General features: G+C 38.5%; 1 protein-coding gene across 1 annotated transcript; it reads right to left on the bottom strand.

The window, feature by feature from the left end:
- Positions 1-443: 443 nt before the first annotated feature.
- Positions 444-14,711, bottom strand: LOC128262979 (sialin). Its single transcript, XM_052997595.1, has 7 exons — positions 14,129-14,711; positions 11,913-11,971; positions 2,881-3,423; positions 2,025-2,395; positions 1,831-1,963; positions 1,441-1,682; positions 444-1,370 (listed from the first exon to the last, which is right to left on the bottom strand). Exons 2-7 carry the CDS (start codon positions 11,950-11,952, stop codon positions 1,191-1,193), a joined length of 1,509 nt encoding a protein of 502 aa, XP_052853555.1. The 5' UTR covers positions 11,953-11,971; positions 14,129-14,711; the 3' UTR covers positions 444-1,190.
- Between the last annotated feature and the right edge of the window lie 1,009 nt (positions 14,712-15,720).

Raw genomic sequence — 15,720 nt, 5'->3', positions numbered from 1 at the left:
AATTACAAACCAATTTTTTAATGCAGATTTTTAGAGGCTTAACTAACAAGTCTATAAAGGTATACCTCTTCGAAATCGGATGTCTGGAAGAAAAGTTATGGAATTAGAACTGCAGGTTTTTGGTAGCTTTTCGGCAAATCCATTTTTCGGGAATTTAGAAAGGGGTAACATCATAAAAATGGGAAAAAAAATCGATCCGCAATTAAAAACCAATTTTTAATGTAGATTTTTAGAGGCTTAAGCCACAAGCCTATAGAGGTATACCTCTTCGAAATCGGATGTCTAGAAGAACAGTTATGAAATTATAACTGCAGGTTTATGGTAACCTTTCTGCCACAAAACTTGTAATATCTACCCATTCTAAGATGGATATCTGAGAGAAAAGTTGTTACCTCTTACAATTTTACAATACCCCGGATAATTAAATTCCAATTTTAAAAGAGTTTCTTTTCTTTCTTTCTGAGTTACGCTTTATTGTGAACTTAGAGAATGTTTAAATTAATTACATAAATAATCAAGTATAGTACAAAGTTACACGTTTTACTCAACTTAGCTACACTATCGGTGTATCCGTATGTATTTCGCTACTTGCATAAGTATTTTGTTCATCTAAGCTAGACAATAGTTAGGGCTACTATATAAATTAAACGAAACAAATGGGGCGCAGCGGCTGATCAGGATATATGGTCCTTACACCAGCCAGCTGTGCGCTCTGTGGACATACAGAATACTATAAATCATTTAGGCTACATATTAATATATGCATACAGTTGCAGATGTAGGCGTTCTAAGCTCTAAAGTAAATATTACTTATAAATATAGTCAATTTCCATTAAGCAGACGGGTGCATCGGTGTACAGTGTTTGTTGGGGTTTTTTTATGTGTATGGGTATGAGATGTTTGTGTATGTTTTTTGTGTGAAATAACCTTGCAGTATCTATAAAAATAATGTCTTTCATTTCATGTTTTTCTCCATTTTGAGTGTCGTGTGGTTCTTCGTAACCAAATCCTGACCAAGTGGTTGACAAATGAAATCCTCCTAAATCTCAAAGGTGCAGTAGCAACTACTATAACTTGTGCGGATGATGTTGTTGTTGTTTGGTGGTGGGATATCTCCAACTGGGCTTTCATTTGCATCCCCTCATCAGGTGAAGTAGAAGCACCGACTGAGGCTCACTGGCAAAGCGGATTCACTTCCCGTTCTTGAGAGGCACACCCTCCTCCTGGGTGACATCGCTGATCTTGACGCGCTCTGGGGGATTGTTCCAAGGCTGCAGTTCACCCGAACCAAGAATGGCGAAGACCACGGCTCCCGAGATATAGGTCGCAGCCAGAATCCAGAACACAATTTGCCACGAATGGAAGGAATCCTGTTGTTTAAAGAAAAATATCATAATTATTAATTAAAATCTTGTTAATTGTTTTGCTAGATTTACTCACATCTTTGAAGGTGAGGGCTCCCACCATCCACGTGGAAAGGAAACCGCCAAAGGAAGACAATGTGTTGGCCATTCCAAAGATGGTTCCACCAAAGTTGGGTGCAATATCCAAACCATTGCCCAAATAACCAGCGGTCACTGCTCCATGGGCAAACAAAGCCAGCGAGAAGATCGTCACAGACCAGGTGGCATCATAGCCCAGGAACACCTGCACTATCATCAGCAGACCCGGAATCACCAGAGCTGTAATTGGGAAAGATAATAATTTTATTATTATTATTATTATAAATATAAAAATAAATTTCCCGGAATCACATAATATTCAAATTGCTATATCCTAGGAAAATGTTTTTTATTTTATTTCGTTATATATTATATATTTGGTACTTACCAAAAGTAGTGAATAGTTTCCTAGTAGCCGTCGTGCTCAGAGTGCCCTTCTTGCGCAAATAATCGGCCAGGTAGGAAGAAGCCACAGCCATCACGTATTTGCCCAAATAAGGCAGCGATGAGAACAATCCATTCTGCAGGAATCAAATATAATAAGTAAAAATACAAAAAAATATCTTATTAAATGTAACCCACCTGCTTGATGTCGAAGTGCAGGATCTTGGACATGAATGTGGGCAGCTGATTGACCACAGTGAAGAAACCAAAGACGGCCAGTCCGTGGCAGATGATGATGGCCCAGACGGCCGGAGAGCATAGCAGCTGGCCCCAGGGCACGTGACTCGGCCGCTTCTTGGAGGTGGTGGTGCCAATGGCCTCCTCGATCTCCCGCCTCTCCTCGGCAGAAATACGGGGATGGGTGGCAGGGGTCTCGTAGACAAAGGTGAACCAGGCCAGGGACCACAGCAGACCCACGGCTCCGGTCAAATAGAAGACACTGGCCCAGCCAGCAACGGAGATCAGGTAGCCGCAGATGGGCATGGTAATTGCAGCGCCAAGAGAGGAAGCTAAACGATAGATAATAAATACATGTTAGTATAGAAAATCATAGGTTAACTAAGCTAGAAAACCTCTTTTTAATGCGTTTTATATTTAGCAATTAATTAATTATGGAATCAAACTATTTTAGCAATCATTTGGCAAATGCATAAAAGTTTATAAGATTATTTATTTATTCGTACTGGGTTGTATCACCTGTATAAGTTCACTAAGAAATGTAAAAAGAAATCACTTCAACAAAATAAATCAATTAAGACAATAAACATTGCAAAATCTAATCAAATTTTTTAATTGGGATTGTGTGTTATCATTAAAGTACATTTAACCACTTACAGTAATATAAGGCAATATGATAAATGGTTATATTTTCTGAAGGTTAGAAAAAAAAAATAGTAACAACTAGAGGTGCTCCAACAAGTGTTAGTCTCGGGGAGATCTTTAAAAAAACTATTTTCCTAGTAGTGCCTTTAAGACCATAGAAACCCCTACTTACCCATCATGTTAGACATAAACTTGGATCGCTCCATGGGCGGAATCCAGACAGCAGCCACCGGGTGAATGGCTGGCCAGGAGGCGCCCAACATAAAGCCGAGCACCACTCGCACCACGATGAGCACCACGTAGTTGATGTGCGCCGCCAGCGGCGTGATCAGGGTGAGCAGACTGGCCCACAGCATGGAATGTCCAAAGACGCGGCGTCCACCGATCAGCTCCGCCAGACGACCACCTGGCAGCTCGGTGAGGATGTAGCCCCAGAAGAAGCAGCCCAGCACGAAGTTGGTCTGGTAGCTGTCCCACGGGAAGCGCTCCTCGTACACATCCACTCCATCCGGGGTTGCTGAACTCATGGAGCCATTTCCCGCCGTACTATTGCCCGACAATGTGTCATTTCCCGACACGGTGGCATTTCCCGCACTCGTCACATTCGGCCGGACCATGTCCACAATGGCAATGGTGAGATTCACTCGCAGGGCATAGTTCAGCATGAAGCCGAGTATGGTCAGCAGGTTCAACACTTGGCGGCATGACAGAAAGTCTGGAAGGGAAGAGAAGAGCAGTGCAACCGTTAATAATAAAATCCAATGCAAGGCCAATCATTGCTGCTAGCGAAGCTCTAAGTCGAAGCTCCATCGTCTGGGTCGTCGAAAGGTTAAGCACTTAAAATTCGGCTCTGGAATATTCCCAGAACGCCGAACATCAGGCGACCAGCGACTAAATAAACCCACCCAATTTCTGATAACAAAGCTTAACTTCATTAGAATGCTAGGTTTTTTAAAATATGTCAGAAAATTCTAAATAATAATAAAATTGCACAAATAATAGTCAAATTTGCACGTTTACCCAATTAATTAAGAAAACACTTAGGTCACCTTAAACTGTTGAAAAGGTTCTATAAATTCATAAAAAGCGAACACAAGTTTCGTTTATACCCATGTAAATCGTTATCAACTCTCTATAGCCCGCCCACTATATTATCTGATGTAATCGGTTGTTTTCATTACACGATGCAGCCCAGATAAACGCATTAATTACCCATATTAATGAGCCAATAAAATCGCAATGACAAAACTTAACTGTCGGTGTCAGGTGACCCCAATAGCATACAGAATGGGCAATGAATTTGATTTGAGGATCGCCAGCCTGTGGGTGCAGTGTGCAAATTCGTGGTAAGAAGAAGTAAAAAGCAGCTGAATCAGCTTTTTTTGTTGAAGTCAAATTTTCGAATTATGCGAAAATCATTAAGTGGTGGCCATAATCAGCCCCCAACTCCGCTTGTCATCCTTTTGGGCCGATTTTAAGTGGCAAAGTGCATTGCTCGAGCCGGGTTGAATTTCTCGCAAATCACTTATACAAATTTTGAGTGCCGTTGAACTCCATTGAACCCCCTTCATCATCAATTTTGGGGAAATGTCCGCAAGTGTCGGTGTAAATTTATAAGCCGGCCGATTATATTGTTGCCGCGAAATGGTCGGCTGGCGGAGATAAACTGGCTCCCAAACGACTTTCCCATCAAAATGCGCTATCAGCTGATGAAGCGACTATCGGGGCCAGTCTATCGGCTGTCTGGACGGGACACGCCCACCCCGCTGATTATTGCCCCAATATCATGTTAATGTCATGCAAAAAAAAAGGCCACTCGATTTGTCTAGACATCGACGAGCATCATCAAACGGGCCGGGCGGCACAACAATAAACCCAGACACTCAACTTGTATTCAAATTAGCACTCGAAAATAACCGAAACTGAACCATCAAAAAAGCGTTAAACAGAAAAATACAAATACCTAGTCATGATTGCTATAAATTCTCCATCCCATATAACCAGAAAAACGTGCCCGAAATACACAAAACGAAAAAAATGGTTAAAATATCGGCAAAGCTTCAACTTAGACCAGTTTCTCCCTTCAAATTATATAGGATCGTTTGGGATCGAATCCAGATTTGTATCAAAATCTTGGGAGATAGGTCTGTGATTAGCATTGACCGAAAGTGTACGTCAATTGGAAAGTTTAGATCATTTACAAACAGCGCTCTGCTAATTTCTGGGGCATGTCTTGACACCTGAAACCTCGAATCAATGCTGAAAAACGTGTCCCTCAATTAACGATAAGGATTTATTTATACGACTTCCACTTCCACAAAGGAAATACATTATATTAAATTATTAATTCTCATAAACTAGGAAGAATTGTATAAAGAGTTAAATTTTCTTTGCTTATCTGAAAAAAAACCTTATTTTTATAGACGCTCAATATATCCTTCCAGTTCATATTTAATGAATTAAAGACTGTAAAACAGACATTTGCATTTTATACAACAAAGATGTAAAACAGATCTAAACAATACATATGTCTAAGAAAATAAAAAACATTTTATAAGCAGATCTATGCTATTTGATCACAGTAATAATAGTATACTATTCAAGTTATTCCATATTACCAAATTAAATTCCCATTAGGCATACATTTTTGATGATAATTAAATTGAAAAGAATTTGTACACGAGCTCTAATTTGTCCAATTGAACTCATCAAGGGAACTCTAACTGATCTTACTCATCGGTTGAAAATTTGGAGTCTGTGATTCCTTCCAAGAACCTTAATGGTTAAAACTTGTTTGCCTCCGAGCAGAAAAGTTCTTGATTAATTGTCGCCTCGAACTGTTCTTTTTTGAGGAGTCTTTTGCTTACCGTCAAACTATTTTTGTTTTCTTTTATCTTTTTTAGCAATAAATTATGTGAAGGCCAAGCTTGATGTTTACAACAGAACAGAGGAGGAGGACAAGCAGAAAACCGGCTTAAAAAGCTCAAAATTATTTGAGTTTCACACTGCCGGGTCAACTTTATTTTGACATACTGTTCTCAGAATTTCGCTTGTCTCGTGCAAAAACGTATTTGAATTGGCCGTGTTTCCTTCACTCTTTTCCCACTGATCTTTAGCCTTTATTGGCTTTCGTTGATGCTCTACTTCACTTGAAACAAGTTCCCCCCAGTCCGCGACAACATAAAAATCCCATCAAAGAAAGGCAAAAACTTAAAAATAGCCGGCAAGTAATAAAACGAAATGAATACGAGCAAACGTGATACTTAAATTACTTTTTTTATGACTTTGGGCAACAAGTGAATCTGAGTTCGTTTGGGGGTTCATTGATTTCTCGGGGAAAATTTTAAATTTATTAGCAAAATTGAGGACTAATTAAGAAGCACTCGAAGGGATGATGAGTTTGTTTGAATGTGTTTTTGTTTATTTGAAATTATTTTCAAAAGACGCATATCCGGCACTTTTGGGTTGACGCAAAAGCAATTTTGAAAATATCTGGTACATTTTTAAGTGCATTTTGCCTGTTATTTTATTGTATCTATTTATCTGTGTATGTTTCGTTTGCCTTTACACTTTCGGATCTATTTATAATGCCTCTCTATCTCTCTATCTGTCTATCGAATTCGGGCACTGGGTACACACCCTCCGATAAAAGTCTCCCACTCTCGATGATTCTCTCTGCCGGTTCCTGACCTTCAAAATTTTTCACACAATCGATGGGGTACTGGGGTGCAGGGTGGGAGTGGTGGAGAAAGTAAACCCATGATATCGTCATCAGCCTCGACCGACTGATTTCTTTCTTTTTTTGGTGAGAAACGCATGTGATCAGCAGCGGGGCAAAATATCTGGTGGAATGTCCTCAATGGCCGTGTGGGCGTTTTGGTCTGGCCAAAAATTTTCCATCATCCACCGCTGACGTTCCTGTGAAATTCATACAAAAAGGCGAGCAAAGAAAGGCCCGCATCGACGTCACATTAATGCGCACTATTCTGTCAAGGTGCCAAGTCATTTTAAGTCATGGGATCTCGGCGGGCGCAACGTGGCGTATGAGTTATGGCGAAGGCGCGCCAACCACGAGCCCACTTTTCAGTTTCGATTTGTAGCCATTACTCCCACACAACCGATTTCTAGATGAAGTCCGTGATATGTGCAAGCATTTGAACTACACATCAAACAAACAAGGGGAAATGCAAAAAAAATGTATTTTGTTGGCCTGAGATGTCGATTTTGTGGAGTCGAGTCGTTCCATGTGATCACGTTTACAGTGGGCCTGAGGACTGCTTTGTCCTCGATTTTTATATTAGGCGGGGTATCTTGCGAAATGATCATTCAGACCTTCAGTTTAATATACGGAAATTGTACCACTAAGGTCATTTTTCGAATTCTGTCCATTTATAAATGTGATCGGTTTTGAGAGAATTTAGGAGAATTTCTCAGAGATTATGTGAAACATTTTAATTATTATTATAATTTCATTGGATTTAAAAATATGGTCGATTCCAAAAAGAATTTTTAGAGAATTTGTATTGTTTAAAATTAAATTAACTCTCCAAAATCAATTTTAAAAATTGTGCATTGAATCGTTAGGATCTGCATTTATAGAATGTTATTTTGGAAAGCTTTAAAATTTTTTTAAATTATTTTTTAAATCTTATGTTAATTTTAAAATTTTGTTTGATATAGATTTTAATATCGTTCCTAAAATGTATTAATCCAATCAAGCTAATTACATTGTTCCATTGTGCTTGTTTGTAATTGATTTGTGTATATGGTTTTGCTTCAATACTTTTTATAGACATTTAAGAACCACGAAACGCACTGTACTTGTGGCACTCGTGCACATATAGTACATCCATCTACTATATTTATATGTGTCGGATGGATGACATTGCCGCGTCGCCTTCTAGCGGCAATTATTGGCTTTGTTGTGCTGGCCAACTGCATTTCCGTTTTTAACTGATTTACGGAACTGGCCTCGTTCGAATCGAGTGGATTCTAATGCCAATAGCAAAATAGCAAAATGGCAAAATAGCAGTGACTGCCATAGCGATGTTGTTTGCTTTCGTGTGTTTGTCCGGGCAATTGCCTCGTTCCGTGGAACTGGTTCTACTTTAACAATAAGCAATAAGCTAATGCTAATTAATTGCTGAATTATTGTGGCAATTGTTGTTTGTTAAAGGCATACACACAGCCGCACTTATCACTTTTGTTGGGCGATTGCATTGTGATTTATTGGACATTCCCGGCCATCTCTCGAGGGTCTGGGCAACTCATTGTCCTAGTTTCATTCCTTTCATTGCGCTCGGAAATCTTCCATGGAAATTTACAATTGGGCCCTGCACTTGTGGCGCTTGCCGTCCAAAGTGCAATCGGTCTTAAGTACGAGGAACTTGTATAGATTTACAACCGAGTCCAGACTGATAAGTCCATGGAATGTCTGGCAATTACAGCTGCTTTGGTCAGAGTGGGCAGGAAATCAAAAACTTTTATTGACTTAGGTGGATGCAATGTACTGCGTATTCAGTCATAAAGTTGCCAAAGTAAACGTCATAAGAGCCCTTATCTGATTGCCAGTTTCCGAACCACTTTAATCCAGCATAAAGTACGACACTATGGCTGAGTCTGCTCATAAATGTATCTTGAAGCTGTCATTTCCTCCGGTCGTATCTCAGACATGCACGTGCCGGCTAATGAAGAGCTACAGGTTGTAAACAAGTTGTCTCAGACCCCAGGCATACGTATACATTAATAGCAGGCATTAAAATTGTATATATGTATATATATGCATAAAAGGGGGCTCGTCGGCAGGCGTTCAGTGGCCTTAGAAAATCATATTTTGGACCCATTAAATTGATCAACATCTATTTTGCAAACAGTCGAAAACTACTGCCTGAACTTTGGCACTCGAAAGCCATAAAGACTTGGACACGCGTTGCCTTGGTTAAGGACGGGACTATAAATAGGTTAATACGAAAATATTATTCCCAAAGCCACCATACAGTGTATGTATAAATATGATTTCAGAACCATCAATGGAGGCTTGTTGCGTCTCAGCTATTTCGATTATCGCTCAAACTGTCCGATTCGCAGGTCCATGGGGTCAAAGCCAGAATTATTTTCTACTGTCTGGGCTCGTTGACAATTGATAATTGACGGAATACTTGAAATTTCTGGTTTCTTATTAAATAACAGCAACAAAACAAAAACTATCAAAAAGTGTGCCATGTGCAGCGGAAGTACAACGAAAAACCTAAAATTATAAACAAACACTGTTCTCTAGCCATACAATTCCAGAAGGCAATATGTCAACAACTCCGAAAATTCCAAGAAATTAATTTACCTCAATTAAAAACAATTTGGTTTTTTATTACACAAAAACTTGACTTGACTTAATTAATGCATATTAAGCACACGGAGAGAACAATTGAACCTGTTGGGGAGTTTCTACAATGGAGTGCCAATTATGACAGTCATCAATAAGCTGGAGGGTCTAGTAAACACATCGCCATGAAGTGACAAAAGTTTAATAACAATTTATCGTGAGCGGAATGAGCGGAGCACATGCTCATTATTCATTACTTGTGGCGGAGCTTAGTTGTTTGACTAATTCCAGACGACGACCCAAAGTCTGTTGCCAAGGGTGAATAGCCCGGCGGATTCAAATGTGGACTTAAATCGGATTTCGGAGCGGGGAATTTCGCCAACGCGAACTGTAATAACAGGCAAACTAGAATATAGTGCAGGTTCTGTTATTTCTATTATTTATTTTAATGCGAATTTATTTAATTATTTTCTCATTTAAGGAAACATATATTTGTTGTGAAATAGCTTAATTCAATGTTGTTTGATGTTAAGTAAACTGAATATCCATATAAATACCGGAAATAGACCATTCAATTATAGCAAATTATATGATAAAACGCTTGTTAATTGCGAAAGAGCTTAAAATATCATATTAATAATTGTATATATATAATATGATGAATGATTTGTGCAAATGCAATCAATATAAATTGGGTAATTCTTGTTAAAAATACATTATTTCTGTGAGTCACACTAAAAAACAAAATGACTATATAGCTTATCCCCTTAGACCTTTACAACAAGTGTTATATTTTATTGAAGCCCCTGAATGACTTAAGCTCCTTGGATTATTTAAACAAAGCGCAATGTCAATAAACAATAAAAACCTATAAAAATCAATCATGAATCACGCCTGGCTGTGTTATTTTCGAGTAAAGTGTGGGCGTGAGTGTAAATTACACGATTCTGTAATGAATAGCAATACTCTAATCGATATGCATTTAATATTGTTTTCCATGTTAATTGATCTTGTAATTGTCTGGAGGGAAAACGTCTTTAATTAGCATACTCAAAGTCAGACGCTTCGCAACTCCCCCTAATTAGAGGGTATAAACTAGGGTAGCCAAAAGTGCGTTTGGGTCGTATTTATCACCATGATATTTTCATATTTTCCTGCTAATTGAACGCTTTAATTTTTGGTTAGAGCTCGGGTATTATCTATCATGCATGTTTGCTCACGGGGTCGACGAAATGTGCACTCCACCGGAACCCAAAATCCACCTCCATGTGGCCTGTCTGATTGTCGATTGTCTGCCTCTGAAGTGCTAAACAGCTCAAAAGTACGAATTAAATAGTAAACAGTCGGATGACCGTCGCCGATGGGCTATTAAAAATTCGCCACAACAACAATCGTTCAATTAATTACGAAATGTACTCAGAACTTAGACCATGAACTAAACTTTCCATACGTTGTGGCCATACGAATTGTTTGACAATTTCGAAGGGATGGGAAGGGGGGGGGGGGGGGGGGGTTGGTGTAGATCAACTAACGTGTTTAGTTAGCGTGACTGTGCTAATTTGTTTGCATAGTTGAATGCGTGGTACTCCTTGGAAATGTCATAACAATGGCGTCATGAGGTCGGCCAACTGCGCAGTCCAGCTGTCACAAGGCGTGGGTGTCCGCATCCGTATCCGTATCCGTATCGATGACACAGAACTCGACGAGGAGTGTCAGGTCAAGGATGGGATGGTATTGGGTCCTTGAACAACCCAATGGTGCCAATGATCGAGGCGTTGACAAGGTGTCAAGGGGTGTCGACAAATAAATATTTTATTATATTGTGATTGACACAATTGGGTCAGGTTTTTATCACAAAATAGTTTCGATATGGCCATTGGGTGCTACAAAAATCAGCACACTATTAAAATCCCTCATAAAGGTGACTTAAAGTATGATAATGTTTTTAAAATTGAAAAGTTAGGTTAATTTATTAAGTGTTCTTTTATGGACTGCCTACTTTTAGACACCCATTGTGTGATTAAAAGCATCCCCCTATAACTAGCTATTAACATATAAAAACTATTTATTAGCATCTGCATTTAATGAAAAGATGGACATTTAATATGTTTTTTTTTTAATATTTTATTTTACTTTTATTTTCAAACAATTGGATTGAATTGTAATTAAATTTTACCAATTGCCGTGTGTACTACCGAAAGTGCATAACTGTTTTTATTAATAGGAAATAAAATTGACCTCAAATAAACACAAATATTCACAAGGGACCAGCGGAAGAGCAGGAAAATCAATCAGCAATCAATTGAATCACACAGCACAATTGATTTGTAACCTCAATACAACTTGTCTGGTTGACATCAATCAAACTGGATCGAGGAGGAGTCAAATCGATTTGTTTATTTTAACCGAGTTTCAACTCAATTGGCCGTGAGGCATTTTGTCGATTTTCATAGCAAATGACCGTGACTCGCCCCATTTTTTAGTGGCGTCATGCGGTTTCTGGCCGTGTTATCATTGCGCGTCTAGAAACGCAGAAAAAGGGGGCTCGGCTGTGCGGTTTACGTTGCGGTTTACTGGGGACTTTGTTCTGGTATATTCGACTGGCTCACTAGCAGATTGATTTACGAATTTAAATACAGTGGTTATACAGAAACCCTTATTCTAAGTTTACCTCAAATTATTGAACTAATTATTCGTTGTAAAATTGTAAAAACTGGTTTAATTTACGTACTCTTTTTAACTACAGTGATAAAAATAAATATTTCAATTTGTTATTTTACAAATATGTACATATTTGCTAGCCAGAAATTTCATCAGTTTGTGTTAGAAACTTAGGGTTGGACCTTTTAAAAACCAACTGGGGATATCTACTTTTATCTACTTACTTCGCACTCTGTGCAGCCCTCCTTTCTCCGTGTTGGACATGACGTCTCTCTGTGCCGCTCTGCAAATGGAAATATACCAGAAGTTAGCGAAAATTCTTTAAATTAGAAATGAAATATCGCAATGCGATATGATATACATCGAGAATATAAGATATTAATAGTCGGCAAAGTTAATGAAACTTTTTCCGGAGTAACCCGCCAATGGTCTGGCTATCTAATCTTATCGCTGGTGTCTCGTGTTTGTACCTGAACGTGCCCACTAGAAGTATATATATGTATATTATATAGTGTCGTGTCTGTCCCATGACTCAAGGCAATTATATCAGAACAGAGCCGCCTGCCGGTACCGCTTGGCTCATTCATAACTATACCTGATTGCCCCTCCCCCGAAATTCGCTCCTGGCCCTCTTATCGCCGCTCCTTTATCGCGCCTGTCTGCGCCTTCAAATGCCGCCGCCCAGAAATCACAAATTCTAAATATAATGAGACGTGAACACACACGGTTGAGTGGCGTCCAAAAGAGCCGCTAACTTTGCTACTCCTAATTTAATATATTAATATAATATTTAATAAAACCTCGTAGGCTAATCAAATTTGAAGAAGTCCGGAATGTTAGTATAGTGATTCACCAGCAGCACTCCAGAAGAATATCAAATAAAAATGTAAGCCTAAAAGTAAATTTTCGTAACTTAAGTAATATATTTTAAAACAAAAAAAATTATCAAAGTATCTAATGTTTTAGGTGTATTAAAAAACCAAGACATTTTTTATAATTGATGATTTCTATATTAAAAAATCTTAACAAAAAATAATATTAGAATTTCGCCATTGCATTTTTTAGAAGAAGAAAATACACATAAGTAGTTTTCTACTAGTGTAAAATGTAATATTAGAATTTTAGTAGTGTATTTTTTTAACAATTATAACTAGTTTTTCCATCATTTCAGTGGCGTTTTGCTATCCACAAATTTTCACCGCCAAGTGCAATGGGCTGTCGCGCTATCGTTCTTTTGTTCGCTTCTGCTGGCGCCGCGATAAATTATGGAAACAGGGGTGGTGGAAATTCGTCAGCTATATGCGATTTGTTGCATGCTAATTATCGGCAGACACGTGCATGTGAGGCAGACAGCCCCTAGCGACATGTTATAGACTTAGTTCAATCAATTAACTGCGAGTTTATATAGCTTTTGGTCAATTTGTGGTGCAAATATTTGCTGGCGTCTTGGCAACAACAGCAAAAAAAAAACAATAACTATACCCGCATGTGTAAGGATATATGTGATGTGTATACCCGAAATTATTGTCCTTGCCGGAGACATTATTGGCCTGTGTGCATGTTGCCATGTTATTAGCCCAATGAAAAGCGGCATCTGTCAGTTAGTTGTGTGGGCAATGACTATATACGACTTCTATATGCTCACATGTCAGTACGTCATCTTCCGACAACCCGTATATATGGCAAACAAAATTGGACACTGCCGCAACGCGCGACTTTTCTCGCGGGGAGGTCAACCGCATCGGTGCGATTTGCTTACAAATAGAAGCAATTACACTTAGAATTTACCCATAATATTAGTCATATAAAAGCCTAGCCATAAAAGTGTGTATTTATAAATAAATAAATTGAAAAGCTCACTTTTGTTAAGACAACTAAGAATATGCCTTGTTGATTTACTTGATGTCTAAGCTAAACAGAATTTTATTTTTACCCCAAAGATTGTTATAATTAAAACTGTCTATTACAATATATAAACAAATATTAAAAAAAAATGTATTTGAGATTTAAATCAGTTATTTGTTAAGCCATGATTCACTTTATTGTTTTTCCTAATTTTAAATCACGATATCTTTAATGGGTTAACCACGAAACAATCACTTTGATATTTATGTCAACGTTGTAATACTTAGCCCTCAATTTATTCGCGCCTTAAGCACAAATTAGTTGTTTAGAATTAATCACTGCTGTAGAAAACTCACAAGTAATGCTACCAGCAACTTAAGAAACTTTTTTGTACAACAATCTTGTAATTCACTCTTTGAAATATATTAAATCACTTTTGAATTTTTTCTTTATATGACTAACTTGCTCTGCAATAATACTTATAATAAACATACATCTTAGATCTAATTAAACGCCATTTGGCTATAAATAATTGTAATTGTATCACACTCGAAACGGATTGTTAGTAATATTTGCATTAGATACTGCAACCCACCTTGCACTCGACGATAACCGCAGCGACAACTAACAAATGTTAGTTGTTTATGGCAAATTATATAATTTGTTCAGCACAAACCGATTAGCAATCTGTATCTGAATAATTGAATTGAACGCCGATTTGCATAGAACAACACACACCCAGCGAACGGAAACCGCGTGAGGACCGCAAAGAAACCGCACGTGTGTTGTTTATTTTCGTCTTTACTTATTTATTTTACTTTTTTTTTCGTCGGTTGATATTTCAAAACAGATTTCCGTTATATGAAGATCGGAAAGACAAGACAAGAGAACTACACACACTCCGGACAAAAACAGTTTTAGAGTAATGAACGGACAGCTGTTGATTATATACTTATATGTTTTAAAAACGAAACAAGATGAGTTTTCTGGCGCAAGCGCAGGCAATTCTAGAACTGAGACGAGCGGTTTCGAAATCGAAATCGAGTCGATGTTGCTGGTTGCTGCTTGATGTTGCTGCTGTGCGCTTTGTGTTGCTGCTGCTGCTGCTGCTGCTGCTGCTGCTGCTGTTGCTATTTTTTGTGTTCACTTCACTCGGAGCGTTGGAACTGAACTGAAAATGCGGCCGCTCGTCGGCTGCTTTTTCTTTCCTCCGGCCAAACGGTTCGCCGACAGCGACGCCGGCAGCTCAGTTGCCGTTGATGTTCCTGTTGGCGCTGCCGCTGCTGCTGCTGTTGCTGTTGCTGCTGCTGCTGCTGCTGCCGTTGCTGCTGCCGTTGCTGCTGCCGTTGCTGCCGCCGTCGCTGCTGACGTCCGTCGTTGTTGTTGTTCGTGGGATGCAAAATTCAAATTCTTGCGAGCCGTTTATTTTATTTTTATGCTGTACCTTATTGCTCGTCTTGTTTTTGCCCTCGCTTGCGTTCTTTGTTTCTTTCTCCTTTCCCTACTTTCTTTTGGCGCTGTCAGCCCGATTGTCCAGCTGCCATTATCCAGATGCGATCGGGCCAAATCACAACGGATAGTTAACCCCCTAACGGCGAAAATGTGCCGCGATTTGTCAAAGGTACTTTATCAGCGTTCAATTCGGCAGCAAAAAACTGCTGCCAAAGCAATGACTCTCTTACAAAGTTAGTACTCAGTTTTGCGCAGGAAGCTTTTGTTTTGACAGACATTTTGTTGATTAATAGCTCACTGTTGAGAGATTTATTTGTTTTAAAAACAGCTTAGATGCTAATAACAACATATAAATTCGGTTTGTAGATGTAATGAAATACTGTAGATTTTCTGAAACAGATATTACTTTGTTATTATGATTGAAGTAGGGCGCAGCTTTGGGCTTGGGAGTGCTCGGAACATACCCACTCAATTGAAATTACAGTATGCAAATTCCTGAACCCAATATGGTAAAATAAAATATAGAATGCTTAATTTGATTTACTTTACAATACATCACAAAAAAACAATAAACAAATAAATGGGAATACAATGGAGATAAGTTTTAAGCCATTTACAAATTTATTTAAAGGATCTTTTATTCATTCGTTGATTAAAAATTTAAAAGCAGGTATTTCTTGACAAACATTGAAGCAAATTTTATAAAAATAATTTTCACTTGCTTTTAAAAGATAA

This window comes from Drosophila gunungcola, unplaced genomic scaffold, assembly GCF_025200985.1.
Source record: "Drosophila gunungcola strain Sukarami unplaced genomic scaffold, Dgunungcola_SK_2 000001F, whole genome shotgun sequence".
NCBI classification, from domain to species: domain Eukaryota; kingdom Metazoa; phylum Arthropoda; class Insecta; order Diptera; family Drosophilidae; genus Drosophila; species Drosophila gunungcola.
This window is presented reverse-complemented; position numbering and strand designations above follow the sequence as displayed.

What these genes read in the sequence shown, in the direction of transcription:
- LOC128262979 (XM_052997595.1), bottom strand. Translation starts at nt 11,952, where the DNA reads ATGTCCAACACGGAGAAAGGAGGGCTGCACAGAGTGCGAA. An exon ending in AGGGCTGCACAGAGTGCGAA is followed by an intron (nt 3,424 to 11,912) that starts GTAAGTAGATAA and finishes CTTCCCTTCCAG; the next exon opens with ACTTTCTGTCATGCCGCCAA. An exon ending in GAAACTATTCACTACTTTTG is followed by an intron (nt 1,683 to 1,830) that starts GTAAGTACCAAA and finishes TCCCAATTACAG; the next exon opens with CTCTGGTGATTCCGGGTCTG.